This window comes from Hemiscyllium ocellatum, chromosome 10 (assembly GCF_020745735.1).
Source record: "Hemiscyllium ocellatum isolate sHemOce1 chromosome 10, sHemOce1.pat.X.cur, whole genome shotgun sequence".
NCBI classification, from domain to species: domain Eukaryota; kingdom Metazoa; phylum Chordata; class Chondrichthyes; order Orectolobiformes; family Hemiscylliidae; genus Hemiscyllium; species Hemiscyllium ocellatum.
Window position 1 is genome coordinate 79250120 of NC_083410.1, and position 17745 is coordinate 79267864.

The 17745-nt window shown below is 40.6% G+C and overlaps 1 protein-coding gene across 1 annotated transcript in view; it reads left to right on the forward strand.

The window, feature by feature from the left end:
• Positions 1-17745, forward strand: part of LOC132819472 (filamin-A-interacting protein 1-like) — a 237659-nt gene that overhangs the window by 112052 nt on the left and 107862 nt on the right. Inside the window, exon 3 of the mRNA XM_060830998.1 lies at positions 3082-3255. Coding sequence (XP_060686981.1) covers positions 3082-3255 — 174 coding nt within the window. The remainder of the gene's footprint in view (positions 1-3081; positions 3256-17745) is intronic.

The window sequence follows — 17745 nt, forward strand, 5'->3', positions numbered from 1 at the left end:
AAAGTGTGCATGAGAATCTTAGACCTCATCCTTATCTAAAACAGATGCTATGTGGTTTAATCTACACTCTAACTCAATAAAACACAAGAATAACTTTCTTAAAGCATAATAAAGGCAGTTCTGTTACAACACATGTTTCTTCAACATGTATTGGTTTTAACGCAAATGAGGAATTTAGACTGTCATTTATACAATGCAAACTTTCTTACCTGTATTGGCTGTAACATGATTCCAGCCCTGTTAGCTTAAAAGGCGGAGCGATTACATGATTTTCTTATAACACGAGATCGCACGAGAATTGAACTATTGCATTATATTAGGACTGATTGTATATAATTTCTTTAAACATAATTCTTCCTTTTTTAAAATGTGCTTTTAACGTTTTTCCCACTATGAGATTCAATCAATAGAAGAAAGTGATAAATAAAAAATGCTATTTTGATCAGCAAAAAACCTGGTCAAAAGGCTACTCTCGTTATGATTTATTAACTAATAATGGCTTCTAGATACTTCATTTACTAGTCAGCACACACCTCTGGAGCAGGTGGAATTTGAACTTGGGTCAGCTTGCCCAGAGGTAGCACCATACTACCATGGTACCACAAGTGCTCTAGTCATGGTTGCAATAATTGCAGTCACCTTGTAACTTTGTGGCAGAATAAGAGTGAAATATCTAGGAGCAGTTTTATTGAGTACTTGGCAGAATCTACATTCCATGGTTTGTCACAAGAATTTTAACTTCAAAAGGTTTCTGGCAAAGAAGACACAGTGTTAAAATTCCTCATGCAGGGTAACAGGATGTTGGTTTCTACTCATGATACTCAGTAATAAAGTTCCTGCTCTCAATATTGCAGAAAGGCACACCAGAAATTAACTCTTATTGACCTAGCAGACTCAGTTTTGGACTGTGATAAACATCTAAACATTTTCCTGGTAGCTACCTAAAACATTAATTGGATTCTTTGATGTATAAATGTGGTTTCAAAGAGCATGCTTGGGTCCCCTCAGAAATTGGGCTGAAATCAGGGGATAAACATCAGCTTTCATGGTTGCTATAACACCCTCTTCTGATCATCACCTCCCAACTTTTACCACTTTCTCGCCTTTTGTCTTTCTGCTGATGAAGCAAGAACCTAATACTTGCTGATATAAATGCAAAAACTACCTTTGAAGACAATATGGCAAGTCACAATTTTCACTTTTGTGATATCTGAGGCCCAATAGCAGGTCAGGATCCTAAGTGGAAGCTGCACTCAAATCAGTGTTGGTCCTGAAAATAGGCTAAGGTAAATTTCTACTTCTAGGCATTTCTCTACAGGAGATAAATACATTCAACCTAAACTGTCCATATGCTTCTAAATGGATCTACTCAAGACTAATGGAGATAGAGACTAATGTTTAGGTGTTCGTGAGGGAACGGAATGTAGATTAGTGTGGGGAGAAACAAAGAAATCTGAAGAGACAGAATGAAAAATTAATTGAAAGTTTTAGGAAATGGGGATTACCATTTGCAAATCTGAATTTAAAGGATAAAAGTGATGATTGGTCGTGCCATTATTTGGACATAACTCCAAATCAAATTCTTATCTTCACCTTGTTAATGGATGCCTAAGTCCATTAATAGCTCTGGTAAAGTAGCAGTGGGAGAAAGTTCTTCTGAGCACATTGTGCTCATATGACAAGATGGCTGGGAATAATTTCCAGCCTGACACAGTATGTATAATTTATGCACAATATTCTGTGATATTTGTGGGTCTTGTGGTACGATGATTTTTAAGCCAAGTAATTCCACATTAATTTTATAACTACAAAATATAATTCACAGTTAAAAGTAGAGTAGTTCACTTTAAAATAAACTTATGAATGACATATTTCTGATCTCACTCAATTATTTATTTTTCAATATATCACAGCTCTCTTTCATTTCCCATTTATATAAACGATCAGAGAGAAGGATGGGAGGGAGAGGCTCAGTGAACAAGGCCTGCTGTGACATTAATCCAGGTTTTTCAACCATTTCAGACCAAGTGAGGATATTTCCTTTTTCCAGTGATCTAATTTCAGTGTTTTATCTAGTTGACACAAGATTTTATACTTCAATGACCACATAGATTCCATGTTTGTTTAAGCAGTTGCGGAAGAAGCGTCTTTGTCTGGCCTTGTGTAAACTATAATGAGAACTAACTCTTTAATCATACAATCACTGAGTTGTTGTATAATTAAATATCTAGAACAAGGAAGTTGTGCAGAACATTCATTTTTACGATTTGGTTTATGAGACTGCAAGAAAATAAAAGCATCAAATCAGTAGTTAGAAATAAGAATCATGTTGTTTGATAATGCAAATACATCACCACTTGCAATTTTGTAACACACATATCAATTGGATTTTCAATCGGGGTGCAGGTACACAACAAAAATTGCCATCTTGGATGGTGTCACTAGAACAACAAAACAAAGGCAGAAACAGGGAGCCGTCAATTTGGACATCTCCAATTAATATCTTGCTAAGCTCATTAATAGTCTTTGGGGCAGCAGATAGAGGAGCAATGGAAAATGGAGAGTATGGGATATGTTAAGTTGCAGCTGTCACGGACACAGTATAGAGCTGGATGGGCTCATGAATACATGCTGAATAGTAGTTCAAAAAAAGGGGAGATTTAACCTCAACAAGTTGCACAGAGTTTGCCAACATTGGTGCTGAGAGTTTACATTTTAAGCAATGACTGGTTGGGCTCATGTAGGGATGTGAAAATGCTAACATCACTTAGGTGTCAGGTGAGTAGACTAAGCTGTGGTCAACCAATAAGGATAAGCTGAACAAATTGAGATGGGAGCAGGATCCTCTGTCATTTATGTAGTGAGCTTCAGCTGTTGCAGTCTCATTACTTTGGAGGCTAAGAGGTATTGCTGTGAGAGAAAAGAAAGCTTCGGATAGCAAAATTATTTCAATGTAAGAAAATATTGCATTTTACTGAGTTGTACAGAATGTTACTGTTTTTTCTTGTTTACTCTTAGCCCTTGAAATGAAGCATTAACTTGTGAGCTAAATGTAAACATGTTTTTACTCAATTTCTACAGGCGCGAGAGGATGTTATTCACTTGCTGAAGTCAAACAAGATTAATCCAGAGTCTTTAGAGGCTTATTATGGTCTGGCCGTTCCTGAGACAATTTTACGGACATTGTACAGGGATGCCAATCAAGCCCAGGAAAAGAAGACAGGTGAAGATGTTTATGACAAACCAATGGCAGAGGTATGCTTTCAGGTTTGGATTATTTATGTATCGTGCAGGAAACTCTTAATCTGATGCATCATATCTGAGTGCTTTCACCTGGGCCCAATAAAGGATTAGTAGCCCATTTTAGGATGGGACTATCAAAAATGTCCTAATATTAATTTTAGCCAGAACTATACTGTGCAAGTTCTGACTAGTTCCATGTGTAATGTAATTGCAGAGATCCGGTCACTTTGAAAAATATCCCTGTCAGATTTAAATGATGCAGAGTCTCAGAATCTATTGAGAAACTTAAAGATAATCCCATCCTATAACAATGATGTAGGATATTTCCATAATGTTAGATGGTTAAGCAGATGGTGAAGCAGGTTACTACAGTCACTCCTGTAATGAATAGCTCCACAGCATGAGTGGCACGGTGGCACAGTGGTTAGCACTGCTGTCTCACAGCACCTGAGACCCGGGTTCAATTCCCGACTCAGGCGACAGACTGTGTGGAGTTTGCACGTTCTCCCCGTGTCTGCGTGGGTTTCCTCCGGGTGCTCCGGTTTCCTCCCACAGTCCAAAGATGTGCAGGTCAGGTGAATTGGCCATGCTAAATTGCCCATAGTGTTAGGTAAGGGGTAAATGTAGGGGTATGGGTGGGTTGCGGGTCGGTGTGGACTTGTTGGGCCGAAGGGCCTGTTTCCACACTGTAAGTAATCTAATCTAATCAGCATCCTATCAGAAGCTCATAGGATTTTCTGTTTTTTTTCCTCAAGTTCCTTGTCAATTTCTCTATAATTTTATAACTGGCACTGAAAGCACAGGATTTACATACGTACAAGTATACAAAGCCGATAGGTTAGGAGTCCTTGTGGACCAGTGCTGGTATCCATACCTCCAGGCCAGAAGAACTGGGTTTGAATCCTACCTGCTGTACATATGTCATTACATCTCTGAACATGTTGTTTAGAAAATATCTGTCAGGCTAAAGTAGAAACCTGAGACCAGGCATCCTTGCTGGAATGTGTACCAATGGGCACATCCTACAAGAAAAAAGGTCAAAGCATTTGCAGTCATCTTCAGTCACAAATGCTGAGTGCATGATTGACCTCCAGTTACAATCTCTATCCTCACAAAGCCTAGCCAATTCAAATCACACCACGTGATTTGAAGAGAAGGCTAGATGTACCGAAGGCTATAGGTTCTGCCAACTATAGGGAGAGGATGAAGTGGCTGGGGCTTTTATCCGTGGAGCATCGGGTGACTTTACAGAGCTTGGTAAAACTATGATGGGCACGGATAGTGTAAATAGTCAAGGCCTTTTTCCCAGGCTAAGAGAGTCCCAAACTAAAGGGCATAGAATGAAAGTGAGAGGGGGAAGATTTAAAAGAGACCTGAAGGGCACCTTTTTAATGTGGAGGGTAGTGCGTGTATGGAATGATTTGCCAGAGGAGGTTGTGGAAGTGGGAACAATTACAAAAGGTATCTGGTTGGGTATATGAATAGAAAGGGTTTAGAGCAAAATGGGTGAAATGTTGGCAAACGGGACTCGAATAGTTTAGGATATCTGGTTGGCGCAGATGAGTTGGACCAAAGGGTTTGTTTCTCTGTTGTTAAGCTCTGTGACTCCATGACTCTATAGTGCTGAAAACCTATTCTATACTAGCCAAGCTCCTAGTACAGTTACAACACCTGCATTTACTGGACAATGTGGACACTTTCCAAGGTATGTCCTGTCCACAAAAAAGGGAGAAGTCTGCTCCAGATAATTACTGGCCAATCACCGTAGCTTCAATAGAGTCATAAAGATATACAACACAGCAAAAGGCCCTTCAGTCCATCGAGTCTGCACCAGTCAAAAATAACCATCTAACTATTCTAATCCCGTTTTCCAGCACTTGGCCCATAGTCTTGTGTTCCTTTGTATCACAAGTGCAATCTTAAATGTTTATAAGGGTTTCTGCCTCTTCACCCTTGCAGGCAATGAGTTCCAGATTTCCACCACCTCCTGGGTTGACATGCTTTTCTCTTGCATCTCCTCTAAATCTTTGCCTCTTACCTTAAATTTATGCTCACTGGTCATTGATCCCTCCATGCCTCTCTCCTATCTGCCCTATCTATGCCCCTCATAATTTTATACATCCCAATCATGTCTCCACCCAGTCTCCTTTGCTCTTAGGAAAACAGTCCCAGTCTGACCAATCTCTATTCATAACGGAAACTCTCCAGCCCAGGCAATATGTTGATAAATCTCCTCTGCATTTCTCTCCTATAATGTGGTTCCAGAAGTGCACACATTACTCTGGATGTGGCCTAATCAACATTTCTTACAGTTCCATCATTACCTGTCTGCTCTTAAACTCTATTCCTGATTAATAAAGGCAAATATATCATATACCTTGTTAGTCACTTTGCTTGCTTGACCTGATACCTTAGGGGACTGTACACCAAGATTCTACTGATCCTTGGTGTTTCCAAGGTTACTATTGTTCGTCATGCATTCCTTTGCCTTCTTTCCCCTGCCCAAGTGCAACAATTTATGTTTATCCAGATTGATTTGCCTCTGATTAGTCCACTTGACCAGGCTGTCTGTATAATCTCTTGTAGTTTAAGCCTATCCTCCTTACTATTTACCACCCCACCAATTTTTGATTTACCTGTGAACTTACTGATCAATATTTCTATATTCAAGTCTAAATTATTTATACATAACAAAGGGCCCTAACACTAACCCCTATGGGACCCCACTCGGCACAGAATTCCATTCAGAAAAACAACCCAACCATCATCCCCCTGCATTCTGACAGTTGTGGATCCAAGTTCTCAAATTTCCTTGGTTTCCAAGGGCTCTTACCTTTGCTATCAGTCTTCCAAGCAGGCCTTATCAAAAGCTTTGGTAAAGTCCAATTAGACTTCACCAAAATAAAGTCTACATCTACATATCTGGTCACCTCTTTGAAAAATTCAGTCAAGTTGGTCAGATGTGATTTCCCTTAACAAAACCATACTGACTGTTCTTGATTTAATCCCTGCTTCTCCAAGTGCAGAATAATCATTGCTTCCAATATTCTCTCCATCACTGAGGTTAGACTTACTGACCTGTAGTTTCCTGGTTCATGTAATAAATTAATGGAAGCTGTCATAAACTGTACCAACATGAACCACTTACTCAGCAATAACCTACTGACTGATGCTCAATTTGGGTTCATACTTCAGGACTCAGCCAGTTCAGGAGTACTGGAGTTAGCAAGCCATCCTTGGTGATGACTTTGAATTCCTCCATTCAGACTACATCTTGTGTCCTTATCATCCTCAGTGCCTACTCCAGATGTTATACAATCCAAAATGAGATTGGATTGCACAAGTGACATGAAACTAACTGGCTGTGACATCATCACAATGTTTGTCTAAGTGCAATATCAAGCTGTTTATTGAATTCAAATATTACTATCTGCTATGGTAGGATTTAAACTCTTGCCTCCAAGATATTAACTTGGTGTTCTGGACTACCACTCCATTAACATTACCACTATGCCATGGCCTCTTCCAAGAGTGGTATCAATGAGCCCTACCATAATTGAAATCAATGGAAATCAGGGTGAGACTCCACTAACTGGTGTCGTACTTTGCACAGTTAGGAAGATGACGTTGGTTATTAGTGATCAATCATCCTTATTCCAGGCATAACTTCAGAAGTTCTTGAGAGCAATGTGCTAGACCGAACTATCTTCAATTGCTTCCTCCATGATGTTCCCTCCATGGTCACGACAGAAGCAGGAACTTGCACTTTTGATTGCACTGTGTACAGTTCTGTTCACAACTCCTCAGACACTAAGCAGTTCATGTCTACATGCAGCAAGTTCTAGGCAACATTCAGGTTTGAGCTCATTAGTGGCAAGTAACCTTTACATCACACAGGGCAAAATCATTAGCTTTTCTACCAAGAGCGTCTCGCCCATCTTCTATTGTCATTCAATAGTATTGCCATGGGTAAATCACCCACAATTAACAAACACCTAACTGGATCAGCCACACAAATACAGTGGCTACAAGAGCAGGGTAGAGGCTGGGAATTCTGAGCGGCTCATTGCCTGACTCTTCAAAATACTGCAAGACACACAGTAGGAGTGCAAGGGAATACTCTCCACTGACCTCTAACCAAGATTACACATAGCATGATAAAATATCACATTTAGTTTGAGAGTAAAAATATGGCGGTAAAACAAAGATCTTAAACCTTTAAATGCAATTTAGAAGCAAGAAACAGTTGGCTAAAGTGGAGTAGAAAAATAGGTTAAAATGTAGGGAAGCAGTGGCAGATATTTAAAGAGATGCTTCAGAACTCTTAAAGATGTATTCTGTCCAGAAGGAAAGAGTATGTGAAGGATACAGCATCTGTAGCCAGTTGAAGATGTCAAATCTGATATCAAATTGAAAGAAAAATCATATAGAGCTGTGAAGGTTAGTGATGGTCAACATTAGGCAACTTCTTTTATAACGGTAAAAGATGACTAAAAAATAAGTCGGAGATTTTAAAATGTGAAATTAGCAAGAAACATATGAACAATAAAAGGTTCAATATGTGTACAGAAAGAAAGAGAGCAGAAAAGTAAGCATCAATACAGTACCTTAGAAGGTAAAACTAGTGAGCAAATAATAGGAAATACAGAAATGGCAGACACTGCATAAATATCATATATCCATCTCTAGAAGACATAAATCATTCTAATAGCAGAAAGTCAAGTGGCAAAGGGAGGCAGGAAATTAAAGCAAATATAATCACCAGAGCAAAGTACAAGGAAAACTAATGCAGCTAAAGTCTGATATTTGTCCTGCATCTCAGGGTCTTTAAAAAAATGGCAGTAGAAAGTAGAAGTATTGGTTAAATCCCTCAAAATTTCTTAGATTCCCAGTGGACTGAAAAACAACAGACATAAATCTCTATTCCAGAAAAGTTGAGGCAGAAAGCAGAAAATTATGAGCCAGTTAGCCTAGCCTCTGCCATTGCGAAAATGCAAGAATCTATTATTAAGAAAGTAAAGCAGGACATTTCAAAAATCATAATACATTCAGTCAAGGTGTGTCAGGATGACTTTAAGAAAAATTGTAGTTGACAAATTTGTTAGAATTCTTTGTAGATGTAACAAGCAGGTTGGATAAAGGAGAATCAGAAGATGTCATGTATTTGAATTTGTAAAATACATTTATTAAACTGACGCAGTGGTAATGTCATTGGGCTAGCAACCTAAAACCTGGGCTGATATCCTGTGTTGAATTTCATCACAGCAGGTGGTGAAATTTGAATCCAGTAAGATGCTGACCTAATGGAGGCTACATAACCACTGACAATTATAAAATAAACACATCTGACTCACTCATATCTTTCTGGAAATTTGCTAATCTTACCTAGTCTGGTCTACATTTAACTACAGATCTACTGCAATTTGGTTGATACTTAACTGCCCTCTGTTAGACTAGCCATTGATGTCACAAACAAATATAAATTTAAGGTGCTGCATAAATGGTTAATATACAAGGGAAGAATTAAAAATGCAGGGAGTGATATATTAACTTGTATAAAGGACTGGCTAATTAACAAGAAAGAGTCAGGATAAGTTAGTCATATTCTGTTTGGCAACATAACTGGACTGCTACCTGTTGGAGTTAGAAATGGAGAACTGTTCTAAGAGACATTTAGGTTCAGAACAGTTCTAGAATTGATTTGTGGCATGCTTATTGGACTGTTCTTCATCTTGGGGGGCTGGAGTGAATTATTCCCACTCTGATACTATGTTGATTTAACTCTCTCCCTTCTTTCCCCAGCTTTTTGTTTGTTGTTGCATTGCTCCTAGTCAACAGGAGATTATTTGCTTGGAGTGATTAGGTTAATGAAATAGTAAGTTGAGTTCCTCTCCCTTGTTTCCCTGCATTCCCCTTTCATTTTTTGTCATTACATTGCACCTGGTGGGCAGTGTTTGTAATTTGATTGAGTGATTTTGAAAATGGATTGTCGAAATAAAAAAAACGAGGTGAGTTCTTCTCGATTGTAGTGTTGACTTCTGGACAGGGAAAGTATGCATAAGAGAAAGGTGGAAATTGATGTTTGTGCGAAACCATGGATTTGCGAAATAATGCTTGAATATCAGACTTGTTGCCATATTCAGCATACGGCTATTGGCATATGAAACACAACCTGGCTGAAGGGACTGATCAATTGCAGTTGTATTCGTTGACAAAAAGAAGATAAGGAAACCAGTTGTGAGGAGGATAGAATGTTTGCAAAGTGACTAAACTAGGTGAAATGAGTGGGCAAAGTTTTGAGAAGTCGTATAAAGTGGGAAGTTGTCTCTTTTTGACAGGAAGCATAGAAGAGCAGAATATTGTTGAAATGGAGAGAGACTACAGAATGGTGCAGCTGAAAAGGGATCTGGTTCTCAGTATTCGTAGGCACTTATTTGACAGAGTGAACAAAGAGAGAATATTACCTCTTGTGGGGAAGAGGACAACTAGAAACCATTAATATTAAGAGTCAATAAAATATCCATTTGGGAATTCGGAAGAAGCGTCTTTATCTGAAGAATGTATGAATGTGAAACTTTCTGACAGGAAGCAGTTAAATTTGAAATATATTGACATATTTAAGGGGGAGCTGGAGGGAAAAGGGCTACAATGGTTACAATGATAGATTTAGGTGAGAAAGATAGGCGGAGATCTAAGTGGCGCATACTGGTTAGACCAAAAATAGCCTTTGATTTTACCGCTAGATAATCATGTACAAAATCCTTCTCAATCAGCCTCTGTACATGTCTAAATCTGTGGGCAACAAAGGCTCAAGAAGGCCGTACACTATCACATTCTCAAAAGTGAAAACTGCTAGTCTTGGCAGTAATTCTCGCTTCCCAAGGATGAATAGATAAAATTTGTCACACAAATTGAATTTGTTTTTTTTTCACAGTATTCCCATTATCAGTAGCAAGATATTCCTTTATATCAACACTGAGAAAAGACCCAGTAATTATTTGGTTTTTTGATCAGTTTAAGATAGTGAAAAACTGTGTGCAGTCTTCCAAGGAGTTCAGTCTTAGAATATGAGCAGTTAGTAGTGCCATTATATTTAACAGATTATTTTGACACTGTTAAATTTTTATACAACAGATGAGCACATTGATCAAAGATCACCCATATGCATATCTGTGTAAAGATCACCCGGCCTTCCTCTGGTTGTGTCTAGCAGAATACTACTTTTCATTTCTGTTTAATAAGCAAGGGAAAGTGTGTCTTCAATGTCTGCTTTGAGAGGTGCCCGTGTAGAACTGCTGCTTGAGTCAGAATGTTCATATCACAGTCTGGAAACCTAGTGTTTAATCCAGGCTGATGATTCTGTGTGTGAGAGACAAAGACACCTTTTAGACAATTCTTGAAACTAATTACCTGACTGCTTTCTCAGGTAGATACAAAAGATCCCCTGGGAAACAAAGGGGTAAGTGGGGCCTTTTTATTTGAGGAGCTGTTAAGCACCATAAGGAGGGATGCAAGTTAGTGAGGGCAGGACACAGATATCGGAGGCCAGCTAAGGAAGTACAAGGAGGAGAAAATCTTGGGAGGGGCATGGTATCAATTGGCACAGGAGATGGTCAACTGGATGTATCCACATTCCTTCCTGCCCTTTCACCCATTTTTGAAGATTAAAACATACAGATTGGTTACTCTTGTCTACCTTCTACTACCCAGTATATTAGTATTTTTAATCAACCTGCTAAGACATGTTATGATACACTTTGGAGCAGTTAGGTCTTCTAGGCCAGAGGCAGGAATGTTACTACAGCACCAAAATAATCCCTTTCTTAGCATCTGATATCAGATACGATCGAGTACCTTCATGGGATAGTCAAAGGCTTTTATGTTTCTCTCATCAATCCCAAGCTATACAGTTCTATGCTGGTGGTGGTGGTGGCGGTGGGGGGGGTGGGGTTGGAGTGGAGGGGGGGGGTTGGAGTGGAGGAGGGGGGTGCCAGCTGGTGACATGTCTCCCTATTTTGGGTAGTTTGGAGTAAATAGGAACAGGACTATACCATTCAGCTCCTCGAGCCTGCACCAGCATTCAATAAGATCATGACTAATCCAATATTGCTTACAACCACTTTCTTGCCTTTTCCCCCATAATTTTTGACTCCCTTGCCTATCAAGAGTCTATCTATCTCAGCCTTAAGTGTAGCCAAGGACTCTGTCTCCACATGTCTCTGTGGCAAAGAGTTCAGAAGACTCACAACCTTCTGATAAATGAAATTTCTCCTCATCTCACTCTTAAATTGACGTTGCTTTGTTCTGAGACTGTGTCCTCTGGCCCAGGAGGGAAAATATCTTCTCAGCAATATGTCCATTAGGGGGCAATGTAAATTCCTCCCCATTGATTCAGCTCTTTAAATATTAATAAAAATCAAGAGATTTTATTGGCCAGCTGACTCAATGTCATTCATTCTAAGGGACGTTTGGTAAGCTAACCCTTTCAGGTACTAACTAATAGCATAAGATGAGCTCTGTCCATTAAAGATATAAAAGACTGCACCTGCAGGAATCAACCCATGTTCTACTATAGTTCCAGCTGTGGAGTTCATGTAGCTAGCAATAATGTGTACTCACACTCAAATACAACTGACATCTCACTAACGTCTACCATGTAACTCTGAGGTAATGTAAGTAGTTATTAAATACTACATAAGAAGCCTATTCTGTTTATCAAGACGGAGACTTCTCACTGCCAAAGACATTTAGTAGTCAGCCTTCTGTATTTGGTATCAGTCACTTAGATTGATACCCATGAGAAGGACTGATGAATCTGGTTCTGCTGGCAGCACTGGTATCTGAAAACATACCATGAGGCACCCCGATAATTTATAATGATCCATACTTATTCATGGTTGCTTCCCTGACCTCTGTGCATGTAGGAGCATGGCACTTAACACACTAGAGGGCCATTTTTAACATTTCACCCCTCAGCATTCTGCTCTGTGTACATTTGACCAAGGTGGTATTCACTTACGTTTCCCCTCTTGGGAAAATGACCGTGAGGCAAGGTAGAAGATCAGATGGAGCAGAGCTTCCCACCCTTTGGGTCAGGGATTTCAAGCACCCTTTCAGGACTTGAAGGCCACAGAAGATGGATCGTAGAGCCATACAGCACGGAAACAGACTTTTCAGTCCAACCAGTTCATACTGACCATATCCCAAACTGAACTAGTCCCACCTGCCTTTGTTTGGCCCATATCCTTCCAAACATTTCTTATTCATTTACTTTTGTAAATGTATTTTAAATGTTGTAACTGTACCCAAGCGGCATTGACCACTTCCTCTGGAATTCATTCCACTCACAAACAACTCTCTGCTTTAAAAAAAATTGCCCCTCATGTATCTTTTTAAATCTTTCTCCTCTTATCTTCAGAATATGCCCCCGGTCTTGAAATCTTCCACTTTAGGGAAAAGACAACTGCTATTGACCTTATCTATATCTCTAATGATTTTATAAACCTCAGTAAGGTCACCTCTCAACCTCTTACACTCCAGTGATAAAAGTCCCAGCCGATCCAGCCCCTCCTTTCCAATCCTAGCAACAACCTGGTAAAGCTCTTCTGATCCCTTTCCAGCTTAATAATATCTTTCCTATAACAGGTGACCAGAACTGGATACATTACTCCAGAAAAGGTCTCACCAATGCCAAGGTGTGTCATTATATGGCTAAATAAGATGAAAACTAATCCAAATCCTTCTTCAAATATGCCTATGGCAAGTGGGCAAAGTGGGAGAGTTTTCTGGTTAGGCAAACCTGATGGTAGCTGCAGTGCAATGTCCTCCCACATCCACAAAATTCCATGTGAAGTTCTTGCCATCCTTACTATCCTTAGTAGCCACACACGTGGATGACAAGCAACATGAGTTCAACTGGGACAACACTACTATTTTCGGACAAGCCAAACAGAGAACAGCCAGGGAGTTCCTAGAGGCATGGCACTCATCCACAGATTATATCAACAAACACATCAACCTGGACCCAATATACCGGCCACTGCAGCAGACAGCTGGAACTGACAACTGGAAGTGGCAGAGACAAACCACTATAAATGCCAGAGGAAACATCACAGAAGCGCTTCACAGGAGGCTCCCAAGCACTAGGATGTCACCTAGACTGGGAAATGGAACGTCTATAACAAACATTCCCAGCTTGGCAAACAGAACCACAACTTCGAGCACCCGAGCTACAAATCTTCGCACAAACTTTGAGTTCTTGCCATGATAAACATAATTTTCATTTGACACATTGTGCGAGGCAGAGATCTGACAGACTGCATATAAAGAGGGCAGAGCTGTTACGTTTGCAGGAGGCCTTATTAACAGAATTATTTACCAGAGCTATAACCTAGAATTATACATCATATATGCACTGTTACGTCTGGAGATCCAGTTCCTCTGCACCCCTATTTATTACCAATAATAACCTGATCCTCTGACACAATGTATAATGTAAGGCATAATGTAAGGTTCCACGAGAACAGTAATGGATTGCCGCACTATCTCAACATCACCTCTATTAAGCTTTCGTCTCTCTGATCTGTCATACTACCTGTCAAAATGAGCAGAAATTTTCTCTAATAAAGTTGAAGAAGATGAAAACATTTTTCCGCCTTAATCAGCATATTTAGCATCATCAGAAGTCCAACATGACATCAGATTTATCTAAATGTAAATTGTTTTGTAAATGCAGTTGAGCATGTAGAACACAGGATGTGACACCCATTTGCCTGGTATTGCAGCAAAAGTGTTTGGCAATTTAAAATAAACAATCTAACATCATGCAAACTCATTCAATGTTCATAATCCTAAAGCATTGACAGTAGTTTCTTGACTGTTAACTGCTTTACCGCTTAATAATCATAGTGCCTGGTTGAACTCAGGACCTTGGGTGGGGGTAGAACTCCCAGAAAATAAAGGTTCCCTTATTAAATGCTGCAGTAAACTGAATTGGTTCTAAATGTGACCACTGACCTTGACACTGCATAGCATTGACTTTCATACAAAGTTGATGAATACCATTGATTTGATATCACTGAGCAGATTAGTCCATTGTGCTCACAACTTACAACAAGTCCTAACAACTTGTAGCACCAAGGTCTAAACAGAGCAGAGAAATAAATGTGGTGAGCAAATTGCTTAGTTCACAATTCATGTACTCTTCAATGTTGAACACCATAGAGTCATAGAGATGTACAGCATGAAAACAGACCCTTCGGTCCAACCTATCCATGCCGACCTGATATTCCAACCCAATCTAGTCCCACCTGCCAGCACCCAGCCTATATCCCTCCAAACCCTTCCTATTCATATAAACATCCAAATGCCTCTTAAATGTTGCAACTGTACCAACCTCCACCACTTCCTCTGGCAGCTCATTCCATACCCGTACCACCCTCTGTGTGAAAAAGCTGCCCCTTTGGTCTCTTTTATATCTTTCCCCCCTCACCCTAAACCTATGCCCTCTAGTTCTGGACTCTCTGACCCCAGAGAAAAGACTTTGTCTATTTATCCTATCCATGCCCCTCATAATTTTGTAAACCTCTATAAGGTCACCCCTCAGCCTCCGACACTGCAGGGAAAACAGCCCCAGCCTGTTCAGCCCCTCCCTATAGCTCAAATCCTCCAACCCTGGCAACATCCTTGTAAATGTTTTCTGAACCCTTTCAAGTTTCACAACATCTTTCTGATAGGAAGGAGACCAGAATTGCATGCAATCTTCCAACAGTGCCCTAACCAAAGCAGTGAGGGAGTGGGAGGCAAGGGTGCAGATTTAGTTCTCGCCCGGGTGAACTTTAATGTCCATCACTAAGAATGACTCAGTGGCATCACGACCTGTTGAGCTTTTTTTAAAATTTACTGATGGGATGTGGGCATCGCTGGCTGGCTAGCACTTTTTATTTGCATGTCCCTAGTTGCCCTTGAGAAGGTGGTGTTGAACTGCCTTCTTGAACTGTTGTAGTCCACATGCTGTAGGTTGACCCACAATACCCTTACAGAGGGAATTCCAGGATTCTGACCCAGTGAAGCAATGGCGATATATTTCCAAGTCAGGACAGTGAGTGATTTAGAAGGGATCATGCAGGTGGTGGCGTTCCAATGTATCAGATGCCCTTGTCTTTCTAGACAGAAGTGGTCATGGATCTAGAAAGTGATCTCTAATGATTTCTTTGGTGAATTTCTGCAGAGTTTCTTGCAGATAGTACACAATGCTACTTTGAGCATCAGTGGTGGAGGGAGTGGATGGTTGTGGATGTGGTGCCAAACAAGTGGGGTTGCTTTGTCCTGGATGGTGTCAAGCTCCTTGGTTGTTGTTGAAGCTGCACGCATTTGGAGTTGGGAGTACTCTATCACACTCCTGACTTGTGCCTTATAGATGTTGGAGAGGCTTTGAGAAATCAGGAAGTGAGTTACTCACCACAGTATTCCTAACATCTACTCTGTTCCTGCAGCCACTGTGTTTATGTGGCAAGTCCAGTTGAGGTTTTGGTCAATGGTAACCTGCAGGATGATAGTGGGGGATTCAGTGATGGTAACACCATTGAATGTCAAGGAGTGGTGATTAAATTGTCTCTTATTGGATAGTCATCACCTGGCAATATGTGGTGCGAATGTTATTTGCCACTTAGAGTCATAGAGATGTACAGCATAGAAACAGACTCTTCAGTCCAACCCGTCCATGCCAACCAGATATCCCAACTCAATCTAGTCCCATCTGCAAGTACCCGGCCCATATCTCTCCAAACCCTTCCTATTCGTATACCCATCCAAATGCTTCTTAAATGTTGCAATTGTACCAGCCTCCACCACTTCCTCTGGCAGCTCATTTCATACCTGTACCTCTGTGTGAAAAAGTTGCCCCTTGGGTCTCTTTTATATCTTTTCCCTCTCACCCGAAACCTATGCACTCTAGTTCTGGACTCCCTGACCCCAGGGAAAAGACTTTGTCTATTTACCCTATCCATGCCCCTCATAATTTTGTAAACCTCTATAAGGTCACCCCTCAGCCTCCGATGCTCCAAGGAAAACAGCCTCAGCCTCTTCAGCCTCTCCCTATAGCTCAAATCCTCCAACCCTGGCAACATCCTTGTAAATCTTTTCTGAACCCTTTCAAGTTTCACAACATCTTTCCGATCGGAAGGAGACCAGAATTGCATGCAATATTTCAACAGTGGCCTAACCAATGTCTTGTACAGCCAAAACATGACCTCCCAACTCTTGTACTCTATACTCTGACCAATAAATGAAAGCATACCAAACGCCTTCTTCATTATCCTATCTACCTGCAACTCCACTTATAAGGAGCTATGAACCTGCACTCCAAGATCTCTTTGTTCAGCAACACTCCCTCGGACCTTACTATTAAGTGTATAAGCCTTGCTAAGATTTGCTTTCCCAAAATGCATTTATCTGAATTAAACTCCATCTGCCACAAGATCCTGTTGTAATCTGAGGTAACGTTCTTCACTGTCCACTACACCTCCAATTTTGGTGTCATCTGCCAACTTACTAACTATATGTCTTATGCTCGCATCCAAATCATTTTTATAGAGGACAAAGCACCGATCCTTGTTGCACTCCACTGGTCGCAGGCCTCCAGTTAGAAAAACAACCTTCCATAACCACCCTCTGTCTTCTATCTTTGAGCCAGTTCTGTATCCAAATGGCTAGATCTCCCTGGATTCCGTGAGCTCTAACCTTGCTAACCAGTTCCCATGGGAAACCTTGTTGAACGCCTTAATCCTCTTTGTTACTTCTTCAAAAAGCTCACTCAAGTTTGTGAGACATGATTTCCCACGCACAAAGCCATGTTGACTATCCCTAATCAGACCTTGCCTTTCCAAATACATGTACATCCTGTCCCTCAGGATTCCCTCCAACAACTTGCCCACCACCAACGTCAAGCTCACTGGTCTATTGTTCCCTGGCTTGTCCTTACCACTCTTCTTAAACAGTGGCACCACATTAGCCAACCTCCAGTCTTTCGGCACCTCACCTGTGGCTATCGATGATAAAAATATCTCAGCAAGAGGCCCAGCAATCACTTCTCTAGCTTCCTACAGAGTTCTAGGGTACACTTGATCAGGTCCTGGGGATTTATCCAACTTTATGCATTTCAAGACATCCTCTGTAATATGGACATTTTGCAAGGTGTCACCATGAATTTCCCTACATTCCATATCTTCTACATCCTTTTCCACCGATGCAAAATACTCATTTAGTATCTTCCCCCATTTTCTGAAGCTCAACACAAAGGCCACCCTGCTGATCTTTGAGGGGCCCTATTCTCTCCCTTGTCAGCCCAAGCCTGGATATTGCCCAAATCTTGTTGCATTTAAACATGAACTGCTTCAGTATCTGAGAAGTTGTGAATGCCAATAAACATTGTGCAATCATCAGCAAACATTCCCATCTCTGACCTTATGAATGAGGGAAGGTCATTGAGGAAGCAGCTGAAGA